The sequence below is a fragment of the Carcharodon carcharias genome, chromosome 17, assembly GCF_017639515.1.
Source record: "Carcharodon carcharias isolate sCarCar2 chromosome 17, sCarCar2.pri, whole genome shotgun sequence".
Classification (NCBI taxonomy): domain Eukaryota; kingdom Metazoa; phylum Chordata; class Chondrichthyes; order Lamniformes; family Lamnidae; genus Carcharodon; species Carcharodon carcharias.
Genome location: NC_054483.1, coordinates 17,831,935 through 17,846,786, shown reverse-complemented (window position 1 = coordinate 17,846,786; position 14,852 = coordinate 17,831,935). Strand labels below are relative to the sequence as shown.

Below are 14,852 nucleotides of genomic sequence, written 5' to 3'. Positions count from 1 at the left end.
CCCAGCTCTAATGCGCTGAGTTTCGACGTTGATCTGAGACCGAAGCGGTGAGATAAAGGAGGTCTCACTGGGCATTTTTTTTCTCTCTCTCTCAATTCTAAAGAATCCTTCACCTGCTGGCGCCAACGAGAATGTACCACCGGAGTGGGGTCTTGTACCTTGGATATCTGAGAATTGTTTTTATTAAGCAAAGAACAATGATCTGTTGAAATTGGTTGGAGAAAGAGTTTTAATGCTCAACCTTGGGCACTTGCTGCGAATATATCTGGTGAAAAGGGTCAAACTCTCTATTGTGATTTAAAAGAAATAACTAGTGTAATTTGGCCCAACTTTACATAAAGTCAAAAACCCACCGCTGCTCGTGTTGGTCAGTTTCACGCCAGTTCAAAACCAATTTTGAAGGAATACTTTTTTTAAAGAATACGATGATCATATAATTATTGGAATTTCAAAAGTAACGTCGATACTTTAACTGCCTTCTGTTGATTCTTAAGGGTCTCCTCGGCTTTTCCATTTGGGTGGGGCGGAGAGGGTGCTGCGAGCTGCTGGGGTCACGCGGGGATTAAACCGCTATCGTGGTGGGGCTTGTGTTGCCGCACTAAATTCGTCCAAACTAAATCGATTTTCGGTCATTTAATCCAGCAAGTGCTCCCCAATGATTGGATTATCTTCGCAAAGGTGACGGACGGAGCAGGGCGAAGTGATCTTCTAAATTTGGTGAAATCTCTCTTTCAGGAGCCGGGGAACGACAAAACCAACAACGGGACACACTACAAACTGCAGCTGCTCTACAGCAACGGTAAGCCGGTCCTGCCTGTCCCGCGATTAGCCGGGGCCACCAGCTCGTCTCTGCCTTTTCGGCAGCAACATCCCGAAGCGTCTGGGGCATCTGCTTACACTTTCGCTAACCCATGTTCAACGCAATTCTGAACGCGTAAATAAATAAACTGAGGCAGGAAAATGCCTCAAACCGGTTAACCACCAGCTGCGACTAGACAATTTTGCGCTGGTTATTGAGTTAAACAGTTTTAAAACATGAGGCCGTAGTTCTTTATTTAAAAAAATACTCTACCCAATCTTTCAATCGGCGTTAGTGCAGTGACTGGTCGGACGAAATTTTAACTCATTAAAACCCCCATCCGACTTTGCACAGAATTAAAATCGGGACCTGAGCGTTGACTTCGTGTGGACGCTGGGTAGGTTTCAAAAGGCCAAGAACCTGCTGCCCACTCATTAAACTAACGGCGGGAGGGCTGGATGATTCCCTGTTGGCTTCACGGACGCAGATAGAACAGGATGATGATTTCCCCTCCATCCAATAGACTGGAACAAAACAGGGCCATTCGTCAGTACGATCAGAATAACACCCTCTCAGCATGTTAAAAAGTAGACCTCATGAAGGACTGAATTATAAATGAGAACGCCTCTTGTTTACAGCCACCGTTTTTTTTTACGCCAAAGGCTGCATTGCACCGTGAACTAGTTAGTTCATTGCTTCTGTAATCCAGTCTGATTTTTCAATAAATGGGACGAGACCTTATAAGGTATGTCATATATACTGCACAGGACTGAAAAGTTTTATTCTGAACAACAGGACTGAGGGGGACAGGGACATGGAACAAATTAGTAACACATACAGCAGCGATTTCAGAAAGCTCTGGGTCACCCAAACCTAGATCACCCTGGATCGGAAAATCTCTGGAGTTATTCAGGGTACAGGTAACTCCTCTGTAATTGTCTAGATCAGCGAAAAGGCAGTGGTGTTATCAATGCGACCCGTTTCCTGTCGAATCGGTTTTAAAGAAGCAGAAGGTTTCTCATTGCTAACGTGTTGTTTTTTTGTGCAGGTATGCGGACGGAACAAGACCTGTACGTGCGCCTCATCGATTCTGTGACCAAGCAGGTACAGAAATTGCTTGCCTTTTAGTCTATGTGGTCAATGGCACTCTAAAAGGGCATAGCAGATAACCCTCCAAGTGTTTTCCAATATCTCTGCTTTGAACGCAATTGAGTGGAAGTGACACGAAACGGCAGCGGTGCAAGACCATGTTGACAACTCTGATCATCTGATATTGTCACTAGCATGGCTATCATAACATAACACAATCAACAGACCTCATTGGTTACAGGTGTAGAGCAGAGGTTCTTACCGACTTATATTGCAATGGGAAGCCAGTGGTACTGATGTTCTAGAAGGATGGAATCTGAATGGCGCCCATCATCTGAGCCTGTCATGTGACCTTGTGACTTGCAAGGAAATAACTAATTATAAATACGATTATTTACAAGCTGACCACACCATAAAATAAAAGTTTAAAATCTGCCCCCCCTCCCCCACCCAAAGGGATGTAAATTGGATGACAATTGGACAAATAGACAAATTTTGAATTGATTTGCAGTTTCGTCTCCATTTCTTTCATTCAGAGTTCTTTCAATAATTCATCAAAAGTTTGGCGTTGAACTTTATTTTTCTTGCTGAGTTTGTCAAAGGAGCAACAGCGGCTTGCATTTACATTGCGTATTTAACACAAGACGTCCCAAGGTGCTCCACAGGAGCGTAATGAAGCAAAGTTTGACATTGAGCCATACAAGGTGATATTGGGACAGATGACCAAAAGCTTGTTCAAAGAGGTGGGTGTTGAGGAGCACCTTAAAGGAGGAAAGTAGGGTAAATGGGGTTGAGAGGCTTAGGGAGGGAGTTCCAAAGCTGGGGCCTAGGCAGCTGAAGGCACAGCCAACAGTAGTGGAGGGATTAAAAGCACAGGAGGCCAGAATTAGAAAATCCCAGATATCTCAGATAGAAAATCGGAAAACTTCCCAGTTGTTCCCGACTTAAACATGGCTCCTGAGATAAAAGTGCACTGCTCAATACATGCAGTCTGGTCTACACTGAGTTAGTTCATCTCTAGGAGGTCATAGAGGTGATCTCTGAATCCAAGGCTCAGAAGGGGAAACATCCCCAACTCTTGAATATTGTTCAGGTTTGCATGTATAGAGAGAATCAGGCTCCGCTGTAACATCCCGATGCTTAAATGTCCCGTTGACAGTCATTGTCTAAACTCACTCTCAGGAAAGGTACTGAAGTTATCAGCAGGTGCGGAACAGCACAAACTGTCATCAACACTTTTAGAAGAGGAGGGAAGAAACCTGGGCCAGCATTTTGTAGCCCCTCCCACCCAGTGGTATAATACTGTCGCGCCGAACTGAATGGAAATTTAATGATGTGCCACATCCACCGGTGGGGCGGTGGGAGGGGGTGGTGGGTTGGGGAGAGACAGGCCGCTGCGGGGCTGTCAAGTCCCAGCCCTGGAGAAGAGGATATTGTCCATTGTGATACACAGTGAGCATCAGTGACTATGATTCATGGAAAATAAATGTGCCGGCTTGACAAATGTGTTTAGGTGAATTGTAAGTGACCAGTATCCCTCTATATACAAAGGCAAAATTATGCAGATGTAAGAAGTCTGAAATACAAGCCAAAAAAGCTGGAAATTCTCAACAGGCCAGGAAAGAGAAACAAGGGTGATGTTTCAGATTGATGGTCTTTTATCAGAACTACTTATATATATTCTATTTATAAAGTACGTGTCACTGATGGTTTTGCTTAAGGCCAACTTGGTGGTAATTGGTGAGAAATGATACAATGATGCAAACATGATGGATCTTTAGTTTAAACTTGTTCATTTATTTTGTGCTGAAGATTGGAAAACATGCCCATTTTTAGCCATGAAAAGTTAATGTCAAATGTAAATTCCCTCTACTCTGCCCCAACAATGTCTAACTTTCCAAGCACAATTCCCTCCACAGCTCCAGTGTGAGTTTCTCCCACTTCTAGGCCAGCCGTGCCTGGAGCCATTCTGAGTGAGATTGCCACTTTATGATGTTGGCTCACATCCAGTAGGAACTGGGTTGCAACTCCCCCAAAACGTATTTCACTTGGGACCCTTACAGCCAACAGTCAGACAGATCTCATTTCACATGGGGATGGTTATAGCTGACAGCAAGAGGAAATTTTCATCCCGTCAGTCTGGGTTGAATTGGAACCCAGGTCTCAGAGGTGAAAGGATAGTGTCGAAGCCACTGCACCACCTAGTCCCCTAAGTGCTAGATACATTTAACAGCTGTGTACATTATCCCTTGACGTCAACAAAGAAGTTCTGCCAAGCTGCCAAAAGGAAGCATCAATCACTGATTGTAAACCTGGGATCCATAGGTTTAGTCAAATTTGAACCAATTTCTAACTCCTCTTATTTCATTTATTTATTTCACTTAGTATCTAAGCGTTTGCATTGTTACTTTACAAGCCATAGGTAAGACCCCATCTGGCCACTAAATAATTGGAAAAATGCCATTGACAGTGAGAGGGCACAGAAGCAGACAATCAAATTTAATCTAGGTGTCAGGATATTTAGGTTTTCTGGAGATGCTCAGAAAGTTGGGTGAATGTTATTGGAATAAAAGAGTTTAAAGAGAATCAAATTAAGTTTTCAAGATTAAAAAAGAAATTGACAAATTGAACCATTCAAATTATTCATTGCTGTGAAGAGCTCAAATATCAGGGACACGCATTGGAGGGGAGGTCAGGCAGGACATGCTCACCCTAAGGATACCTGAGCTATGGAATAAGATATCATGGAAGGGCTCTGAAGTAGACAAAGACATGATTAGATGTTTTTCTGCAGAGAGAAAGGATTGAAGGATCTGGTGGGAAGGTAGTTTGGAGGGAATGATGGGCTGGATGATGATGAGCCCAAAGGACTTCTCCTGTTCCTAATTTTCTTTACCTTCTATCTGTTTCTGAGGTTACCAACCATTCTCTAACTTCCATTGCAGCCGATAATCTACGAGGGTCAAAATAAAAACCCAGAAATGTGCCGGGTACTTCTCACACATGAAGTGATGTGCAGGTAAGGAATGACCATTGGCAGATCAGCCACTCTTTGTCTTGTATTTGGATCATGGCATGCTTATAGACAGACACTCCCTACAATAAGGAATGACTCTGGATCTGTCCTAGATAAACAAACAGCGCACCAGGGCTAAGCATCCAGCCATTTTACTGAGTCGAACCTGTGCTGGGGAAATGCTAAATACCGCGGACCAATTATCACACTGTGCTGGTGGAAGACTCTGGTTTAGAGACAATAGCCTTTTAAAGCAGGCTGAATTTAAAGTTTCTGCTTTATGCATTTGCAGGCTGAATCATTAATGAGCATGGAAGTCATCTCAGAGTTCACTGTAGAATAAGGCAATGGCATCATGTTGACTATTCTGCAATGCACCTTGGGATGTATGACCCTGTACCCAAATTGGATTACAGCTAACCCATAACAAAAGTGCGACCTGGAGCAGGATGACATTGCTGTATTTGATTTTTTCTGAGGTCATTTTTACAGGGAAGTAATTGATTCAATGGAAAGTAACATTGGGTGGGGTATAAAACTGGTGCCTAATCCAACCCTCTCAATTCCTGCTAGGTGGGTTAGATTAAAATAACTTCACAATTCAACTGTAACCAACCGAGGAGGAAATCTGGTTGTACTGCACCATTTGACCATTATCTTGAAATTATTTCAGAACTAACTTCTGTTTCAATATAAGATCACAGCTGTGGTTAATGAGTCCTGTCTTGCAGATAGTGTTATAATATAGTGTTCTAGACCCTTGCATGCAGAGGCAGAGTAAATGGGTAAAGCTCCTCAACTTCCTTTCATTCTCCTATGGTCCACAGGCTTTTTAAAACTGAAGCTTTGCATCAACCTAGCCATTCATTCCGGATTCACATTGTGTTTTCTCTTTACTCTTTTCATTTTGGTGGTATCACACATTATGGGCCTTAGACCCTAAATGTAAAAATCTTTCCATCTGCCATCTAATTTCCTCCATTTGCTAATTTCAGAGTTCCTCTGTGTTTTCTGCAATGATCAATATCAAATTGAAAAAGAGGTTAACACAATAGTGTAGTGAGGTCAAATGGTAAAATCATTTTGTCAGTTTAATCACTGACCTGAAGGAGTTGGTTACAGTAAAATTAGAGGGGGGAAACAATTGGCCTCAGCCACTGGGTTGCTAAGAGGAACAAAAATCCTCCAGAGTGTCACAAGGGTGAAGAGATGTGATGAGCACACGATCCATTAACAATTACCTTTATTTTAAAACAAAAACAGAATTACCTGGAAAAACTCAGCAGGTCTGGCAGCATCGGCGGAGAAGAAAAGAGTTGACGTTTCGAGTCCTCATGACCCTTCGACAGAACTTGAGTTCGAGTCCAGGAAAGAGCTGAAATATAAGCTGGTTTAAGGTGTGTGTGTGGGGGGCGGAGAGATAGAGAGACAGAGAGGTGGAGGGGGTTGGTGTGGTTGTAGCGACAAACAAGCAGTGATAGTGTTTGTCGCTACAACCACACCAACCCCCTCCACCTCTCTGTCTCTCTATCTCTCCGCCCCCCACACACACACACCTTAAACCAGCTTATATTTCAGCTCTTTCCTGGACTCGAACTCAAGTTCTGTCGAAGGGTCATGAGGACTCGAAACGTCAACTCTTTTCTTCTCCGCCGATGCTGCCAGACCTGCTGAGTTTTTCCAGGTAATTCTGTTTTTGTTTTGGATTTCCAGCATCCGCAGTTTTTTTGTTTTTTTTTTGTTTTTTTTTTTATTACCTTTATTTTTCCTGTCAACCTCCCAACCCAAACCTGCTCAAAATTAAGACTAGATGGTCATCTCAGAATCATCTGCTCTCTGAGAATCTTTGAAAACAAGGACACTTGTCACCCTGAGTTGTAAAATACACCACCAGGTGTGACACTGAGTGACACATATTTTGAATGTCTCAAGTGTGATCAGTGCTGAATCAGCCAATTATAGTTGAGGCATCAATATAAGCGCTATAATTGGTGTCAGCACTCTAATCCACTGAGGGGGACAAATCACCCTGGGTTCCTGTTCCCAGCCAGTCTATTAAATCCTGCTAGAAGATGCTAGCGTATGTGTGCCTATTTGTTGGTGAGCGGAGGATTAGGCTTCCCTATTATGGTGCAGTAAGTAGATCTGTTTACAAAGAGGCTGTAGATTCGCATCTGAAGAGCAGCCACTCAGGTGAGGTATCACAGTTGTGTAACTGTGCCTGTGCTCACCAGGACCTTTGGGGAGGGAGAAAATTGCAGAAAAACAAAGACAAAGGGTGAGGCGCTCTCCTGGAATCAAGAAAACACAACTGTTAATTTCACCACCCCTCCCAGCACCTCCCATCATATTAGTATGAAAATCAAAAAGTATAATTCACAGGTGCAAAATAGCACTTAATGATGTGAGGCAGTGTAGCAGAACTCATTGGCAACATGCTGTAGCCCAATCAGGTGCTGTGCACCCAGAGAACAAACAGAGCGGCTCCTACTCTCCAGGGAAAGACCTGTGCCAGGTTCTGTGAGACAGACCTCTGTCTGAAGCACACACACAGTTTGGGATCTGGAATAATATTTCACAGAACTTTCACTCCCCCGTGTGTTAGAAGGGTCGATTTCAATTGAAGATGATATCACTTGACAGTGTCTTAATGAAGCAATATCCGGCAGTCTTTCCCTGCAATTGGCCTTAACTCACTGGCCATTTGATCAGATGCAAGGTTTACAGACTCCTTCTAGTATATCTTCCATATTAAGTACCTTACTGCTTCCCAAGGTATCTCTTACTCATCACATTTACCTCTGAGTCATAGACTATGGATGCAATTCCCTTTCCAGGGTTCAGTACTGTATCTGGGCTGGCACTCCAATATTGAGGGAGGGCTGCATTGTTGGAGGTGCCATCCTTCAGATGAGATATTGATCCAAAGCCCTGTCTGCTTGTTCCAATAGCTCAGATGGAAACTGAATCTCCCACAACATGATTTGAAGAGCAGCAAGTAATTCTCGCGGTTTGTGGGCAATATTCTTCCCTCAACCAATATCATCAAAGCATTCATCTATTTTATTGTCATTTTTGTGGGTTGTTGATATTTTAAAATTGGCAACTGGATTTTCCAAAACAACAGTTGCTGAATTGCAAGGTGATGTATTGAATGAGAAGCTTGATGAGATGGTTCTGAGGGATGTGCTAAGGAAGTTTAGAAGCTGTTCCTGTTTCTTTTTTAATGACCCATGACTCACTGGGGCTGATACTGGTCTTTCTACCATTCATTTGCACTAAAAGGTGGAGCAGCAGAGACCCAGAAATAGAGTGGGATTGATGTCCCCACCCACTGTATGTTGATTTTGGGGAGGGCTGAACTTTCAGAGAGGGGCAATTTTGCACAAAATTGCCAAGTGAAGCAGGTAGGCCTTTCCTTTACATACTTAAAGGGGGCTGCAGACCCTGCAGGCAGGTTAGATACTGAGTCTCCATCAAACCAATGGAAATCTGGTAGGAAGGGAGGCCTCAGGCAGACTGCAGGCAGAAAGGGCTCTAAGAGGTCTGCAGATCTTGCAGGTAAGTGTTTCAGCCTACTTAAGGGACATTTTTTCGTTTGTTATTTACTGCTGACGCTTTGGCCTTTATGCAAATTTATTTCCATTATTTCCGAGTTTCGTTTATTGGCACTGGGGAATGTGTGATCAGGGTTCTTCCAAGCTGATGCGTCGAAAGGAAAGTGGAAACGATGCAGAGTGGTGACAGATTGGTCAGGCTGTCTGAGAGACTTTCCATGCTGACTTGTCAGCACCTGCACTTCTCCTCAATTTGGTAGATGGGTTCAAAGGCCTTTGACAGTAGAAGCCTTGTGGCATCGCAACAAGATGTGGGAATGCCTGGCCAACCATTTTACTGGAAGACTTTTCAGAAGAATCTCAGTCAGAATCATGTCATTCCTTACCTGGCACTGCAAGATGCAAGGTGCTTGGAAGATGATCGAGAACCATTGTTAACTGTTGGACCACACTTGCCACTGTTCACTTCTGTAGGCCTACCAGGGAAAGGTCATGGTTGGGACCTGTCTTTTCAGGACTGTGGGTCAGCAGAAGGACAGCCGCTGGCCTGTGCCATCTGCTATACACAGACATGTGGCTCAGGCTGTATACAACTCACCAATGTGCAGGATCAGAAACAGTCAGCTGGCCTGAAACCTGGCTGCACCTTCTTCTAGGCAGGGCTGACTAAGGGATGGTGCTGGGGAACAACACAAAGGGCAACATTCCACAGAATTGATGCATTTATAGAATGCATTTAGATCTAAAGATGTCACAAAAGGGAGGTACAACTGCACAAGTGTTGCATGCAACACCATCTTGTACTGGCTACTGGGAGAATGAATGAGACTAAAGGCTGACAAGTCCACTGGACCTGATGGCGTGCATCTTAGGATCTGAAAGGAAGTGGCTGCAGAGATAGTGGATTCATTGGTTGTAATCTTCCAAAATTCCCTAGATTCTGGAAAGGCCCCGGTGGATTGGAAAACCACAAATGTAACATCACTATTCAAGAAAGGAGGGAGACATAAAGCAAGAAACTATAGGCCAGTTGGTCAAATATCTCTCATTGGAAAAATGCTAGAATCATTATTAAGGAGGTAGCAGAAGGACATTTAGAAAATCACAGCACAGTCAGGCAGGCCCAAATGGTTTTGTGAAAAGGAAATCGTGTTTGACAAAATTATTAGAGTTCTTTGAGGATGTAACAAGCAAGGTGGATAAAGGGAAACCAGTAGATGTGGTGTATTTGGATTTCAAAAAGAGATTTGATAAGGTGCCAGATAAAAGGTTACTGTACAAGATAAGAGCACATGCTATTGGGGGTGACATATTAGCATGGATAGAGGATTGGCTAACAGGAAAAAGAGAGTTGTGATAAATCAATCATTTTCAGGTTGGCAAACTGTAATGAGTCAGTGCCACAGAAGCAGTGCAGGGGCCTCAACTATTTACAATCTATTTTTATGACTTGAATGAAGGGACTGACTGTATTGTAGATAAATTTTCTAATGATACAAAGATAGGTAGGATAACAAGTTGTGATGAGAGATGTAGAATAGGTTAAGTGAGTGAGCAAAAAATTGGTAGATGGTGTATAATGTGGGAAAATGCAGGAATAACAGAAAAGCAGAATGTTGTTTAAATTGAGAGAGATTGCTGAATGTTGCCACAGAGGGATGTGGGTGTCCTTGTATATGAATCACAAAAAGTTAGCCGACAGGTACAGCAAATAATTAGGAAGGCAACTGGAATGTTGGCCTTTATTGCAAGGAGATGGAGTGTAAAAGTAGGGTAGTCTTGCTATAGTTGTACAGGACATTGGTCAGTCTGTACCTGCAGTACAATGCACAGTTTTGTTTTGGTCTCCCTAATTGGGAAATCAGGAGGAATTTCTTCTTCAGCAGGTTGTTCGTCTTTGGAATTCCCCCTCCATTGAGAGCAGTGGAGGCTGAGTTAGATAGATTTTTAATCAACAAGGGAGGCAAGGGTTATAGGGGACAGGCAGGAAAGCAGAATAAAGGCCACAATCAGATCAGCCATGATCTGGTTGCATGGCAGAGCAGACTTGATAACCCAAATGGCCTACTGCTCCTATTTTTTACGATCCTATGATTAACTTCAGCAGTCATCAAACAGAAACCTGGTGCTATACAGCACCATCTCTTGTCTACAGACTCATTCTGGCAACTGCAGTTCCCTTCTCCACATCTTGGCCTGCCACTTCTGAATCTCCTGCCCATTTGGTCATAACAAGCAAACCTGATGGGTTGGAGATCTATTTTAACGCTCTGCAGAAGTTTACTAGACTTTTGTTCCCTTCTTTGTAACACACCTTTACAAATTTAAATTTGTCTTCCACACAATTTTCCTTTCCTACCATACTAGAGCCACCAAAGTTTGAAACAGACTTGGGTAAAGTTCTACAAATTAGTGAAAATTGAGTTCAAAGTGTTAGCTGTGGCTTAGTGGCTACATATTCACCTCTGCTTAATCAGAAGGTTATTATCCAGTCAGAACCTCTCTACAATGTACAAGTTGCAATGATGCTCCACCAGTCTAAGCCACTTTAATGGACCCAATCTCTTTCCCTGTCTAGTTCTGTGTGATGGTGATGACTCTGAACTCAGAGCCTCTTTCAGAGCTGCTCTGTATTTGGACTTCACACAACAAAACCAACCAGTTCAGTGTGAACTGGACCAAACCGATAGATCGCACAATGGGCACATCTCACCAAGCACATCATCCTAAACATGGCTCAGCAACAATATTTCCAAATCATTCCAGGGTCAATGTCGATAAAGATGAGTTTCCAAAGAACGATAAAAAATACATGATAGTGGAGGACATTTGACCCCCAGTGCTCTCACACTCTTGGAACCCCATTCCTTTCAGATCTTTTCAGATCATTTCTTTGCAAATATTTATCCCTTTCCCTTCTAAATTCGGTTTTAGTCTCTACTTCAATAGCCAGATATGGTAAAGGGTTTCACAGACTAATAGCTGTAGTTCAGGAACATTCCTTGCCATTTCCTCCCCAGTTCTTCCAATGCGAAACTTCAGCCTTCATCTCATTGTTTGCCATTCACCCACCAGTGAAAATTATTGTTCTCTATTTATGCACAGTAAGATCCCAAAGTTTCACTCATCCCTTTACTAGCGCTGTTCTGTCAGTCATGCTCCCGCTCACCATGGTACTGCTGCTGTCCCCTGCTGTGGAGGAAATGCTGGTCCCCACCCATTCTCTTCCCTCCCCAGCTTGAGCCACAACCTGTACTCACCAGTGCCTTTCTCTCCCTCATCCAACCATCTACTGAGCTGCATTCCTCAATCTTTCCATCCCTGAACTCCTAACCTCCTCTCATCCTCTGAGCCACTATTCCCTCGTGATCTCTCCTCCTGATCTCCCATTCCTCAATCTCCACACCTACTGATCCTCCAATTCCCCAGTCTCCAGCCCTCCCCCGATTGCCCATTCCCCAGGCTGCAGCATCCCAGTTCTTCCACTCCTGTCTCAATTTCACATCCCGCCACCCCCCCCACCACTCCCTTATCCCTGATTTCACCCTCCCCTATTCCCTACCCTGATTCCTGAGTCTTCAGCCCCCTCCTGCATGCATTTCAGCTGTATGGTTCTCTGCAGCAGTGACCAAGGGTAAGCAAACAGTGGTAGGAAATTCAAATCTCTGATCTCCCAAGCTGCCCCTCGGAAGAGGAATTGCCACTTTCAGGAGAGCTTGCTAAAGGCTAGGGCATTGCAAACCCGATCGCGTGCTTCCCACCAAAAATCTTTGTGACCAACAAACTCTCTGATGTTTCCATTCCCTGGCTGAGACCAGTTATTGCTTCTCAACTGCTGCTCTCTCAGCTCATATAATTCGAGACATACCGGAGATCAGAAGTGGGATCTTGCTGGTGTGTATGGCCCTGTGATGCGTTTACCCAGACGATAACAAGGGGGATGACTTGTTTAATTTCTGAAATTCACACACTCAATCCGCACAGGCAAAATAAACAAAAAAAGGTCAAGTGTAGAATTACTGTATGTGTGGAAAATCAGGGCCAAAAATTCGCCTTCAATCTCAGACCAACTTTTGGTATTCAGGATTGTGGGAGGAAGAAAGGAGCAGATAGATCAGAAGTGTGAGCAGATGCTAAGTGTTAGAGGGAAGAGAGAACATGAGGAGCTTGGGATTTGGAGTTGGGAATTAGAGGGTAATGTAACTCTAGTTCCCCTTTTTCAACTGACAATTGCCCCTTTTCCAAGACTTTGCTCCTTTATCTCTTCTGCCTTCTCTAATGAGCTTCGCACATTGCCGGTAACCTTTCAACTGTGTGACCTTTGAACCTCTGTCATTAACATCTGCAAAAAGAATTTTGTAAAGATTCTGAAATTCTGAGAATTACGAAGTTTGAAAATAGTACAAAGCAAGACAACATTCTTGTATTCTCAAAAGGATATATAACTAAAGAATGTATTTTCATTATTTATGAAACATCCTTTGTCTTGTTTTTTTTCCCTCAAACATATTGATTTCAAAAACCCCATCCATGTTTACAAATCTCTCCACAGCCTTCCAGCCTACCTATGAATGGGTTCATCACCTCTGTTTTAACTCTGCTCTAGTGTGCTCCTCCCTCCCCTCTATTCCACCATTCGTTACAGATGATTCAGCCACCAAACCCTGCTTACTTTCATTCTCAAACAATTAACCACACTTCCAAAGCCTCCTCAAAATCTTTGACCATATAACTTTGACCATAACCTCCCCAGCTCTTCTCAGAATTCCTGCTCAGTGATTGTGCAACATTTAAAAAGCACTATCCAATTTCAAGTTGCTGCTTGCAGCCTGCTTTGCTCACCTACTGTCACATCAGGTTTGGAGCTACTGCCAAGGCTTTTGTGGTTATACCAGAGGAAGCCTGGCAATCACACATGATAACCACCCAAGACCCTCATTTTTCAGGGGTAGCTATGCAACTTTGCATCCCTGGCCACTCTCCCCAACACACTGACTGAATTTTGGCACCATTTGCACATTCTTCAGTTCAAAGTAAGATAATGTCGCAACAGTCAGTCGTTCCTCAACAGAAGTCAGCGGTAAACCAACGTATTGTCCATATGCTGATGTAGTCTCTCCCCAAGTCACACAGTAAAACAACCCAGAGAAGGTTCACTCTGACCTTGCTGTCAGTGAAATACATGACTGTATGCACATTTCATTTCACAAATCTAGGAATATTCTTTATTGCAAAGCCAACAATTTTTTCCCAAACATATTTTGAGTAGGAATGCATGTTGACGTTTTAAATTAAAAACTGTTAATGCCTTGCAAATTACTTGGGCATAGGCAATCAGCAACCTATCTGGCTGGAAGACTCCGGAGATCAACAGTATTTTGAGGTCTATGTTAAACCATGGTCTTGCAGCATTGCCTCACTCTGTGGGAATCTCAGATTACAAACTTCCCCTCCTACTGCCCTCACTATGGAGGTTGTGCTAAGCCAGCATTCAGAACGAGAGTGAAAAGTCATCTATTCAAACTATAGGGCATATTATAAACACTCGCAAACACCCACAAGCAAATGTAGATAAACAAAAGAATGACATGAAATTAAGACAGAAAGAGAAGAGGAAAAACAGGAAAACAAGGTTTAAGAGGAGAGTAAAATAGCTGACAATGCTTTAGCTTCACTATTTCCAGCTGCTCATCTGAATGCCGCACCTTGGCAATTTTACCTGTATTTCTGGCGTGATGTGATAACACTGGACCATAAAACACTCTTTCTCTGTAAATGCATGGCCAGCTGTGGCACAGAACAGCAAGCTTCCAGATATGACGGCTGGTTTGTACAGTCTCAGCTGCCTTCAACTCGGGTCAGCACACTGGGCATTGCCATTATCCTCAGTGCTCTGGAATGAGTGAAAATAAATAGATTAGTCAGAGATCCTGTTTCAGTTTGCCATAGACAAACTGAACTGGTGTAGTGGTAATGTCACTGGACTAATAATCTAGAAGCACATGATAATGATCTGGAGAAATAGGTTCAAATCCCACCATGACAGCTGGCAGAGTTTAAATTCAATTAATAATCTGGAATTGAAATGCTAGTCTCGGCTATGATGACCATGAAACCAGTGTTGATTGTTGTAAAAACCCATCTGGTTCATAAATGTCCTTTAGGAAAGAAAATCTACCATCCTTCCCTGGTATGGCCTACGTGTCACTCCAGATCCTCATTAAAGTGGTTGACACTTAACTGCCCTCTGAAATGATGTGGTAAGCCACTCAGTTCAAGGGCAATTATGGATGGGCAACAAATGCTGTCATTGCCATAAAAGAAGAAAAATATGTGGGAAGAACAAGAGGTCAAGCAAGCTTGAGATCTGCCATGGCAGTTTTTTATATTT

The 14,852-nt window shown here is 43.2% G+C and overlaps 1 protein-coding gene across 4 annotated transcripts in view; it reads left to right on the top strand.

Annotated features, from left to right (window-relative positions):
- The window catches only part of LOC121289728 (transcription factor COE2), a 260,228-nt gene that overhangs the window by 9,358 nt on the left and 236,018 nt on the right, over nucleotides 1–14,852 (top strand). For all 4 annotated transcript variants that reach the window (XM_041209384.1, XM_041209387.1, XM_041209385.1 and 1 more), the window contains 3 exons: nucleotides 736–799; nucleotides 1,848–1,903; nucleotides 4,834–4,907. In XM_041209384.1, coding sequence (XP_041065318.1) covers nucleotides 736–799; nucleotides 1,848–1,903; nucleotides 4,834–4,907 — 194 coding nt within the window. The remainder of the gene's footprint in view (nucleotides 1–735; nucleotides 800–1,847; nucleotides 1,904–4,833; nucleotides 4,908–14,852) is intronic.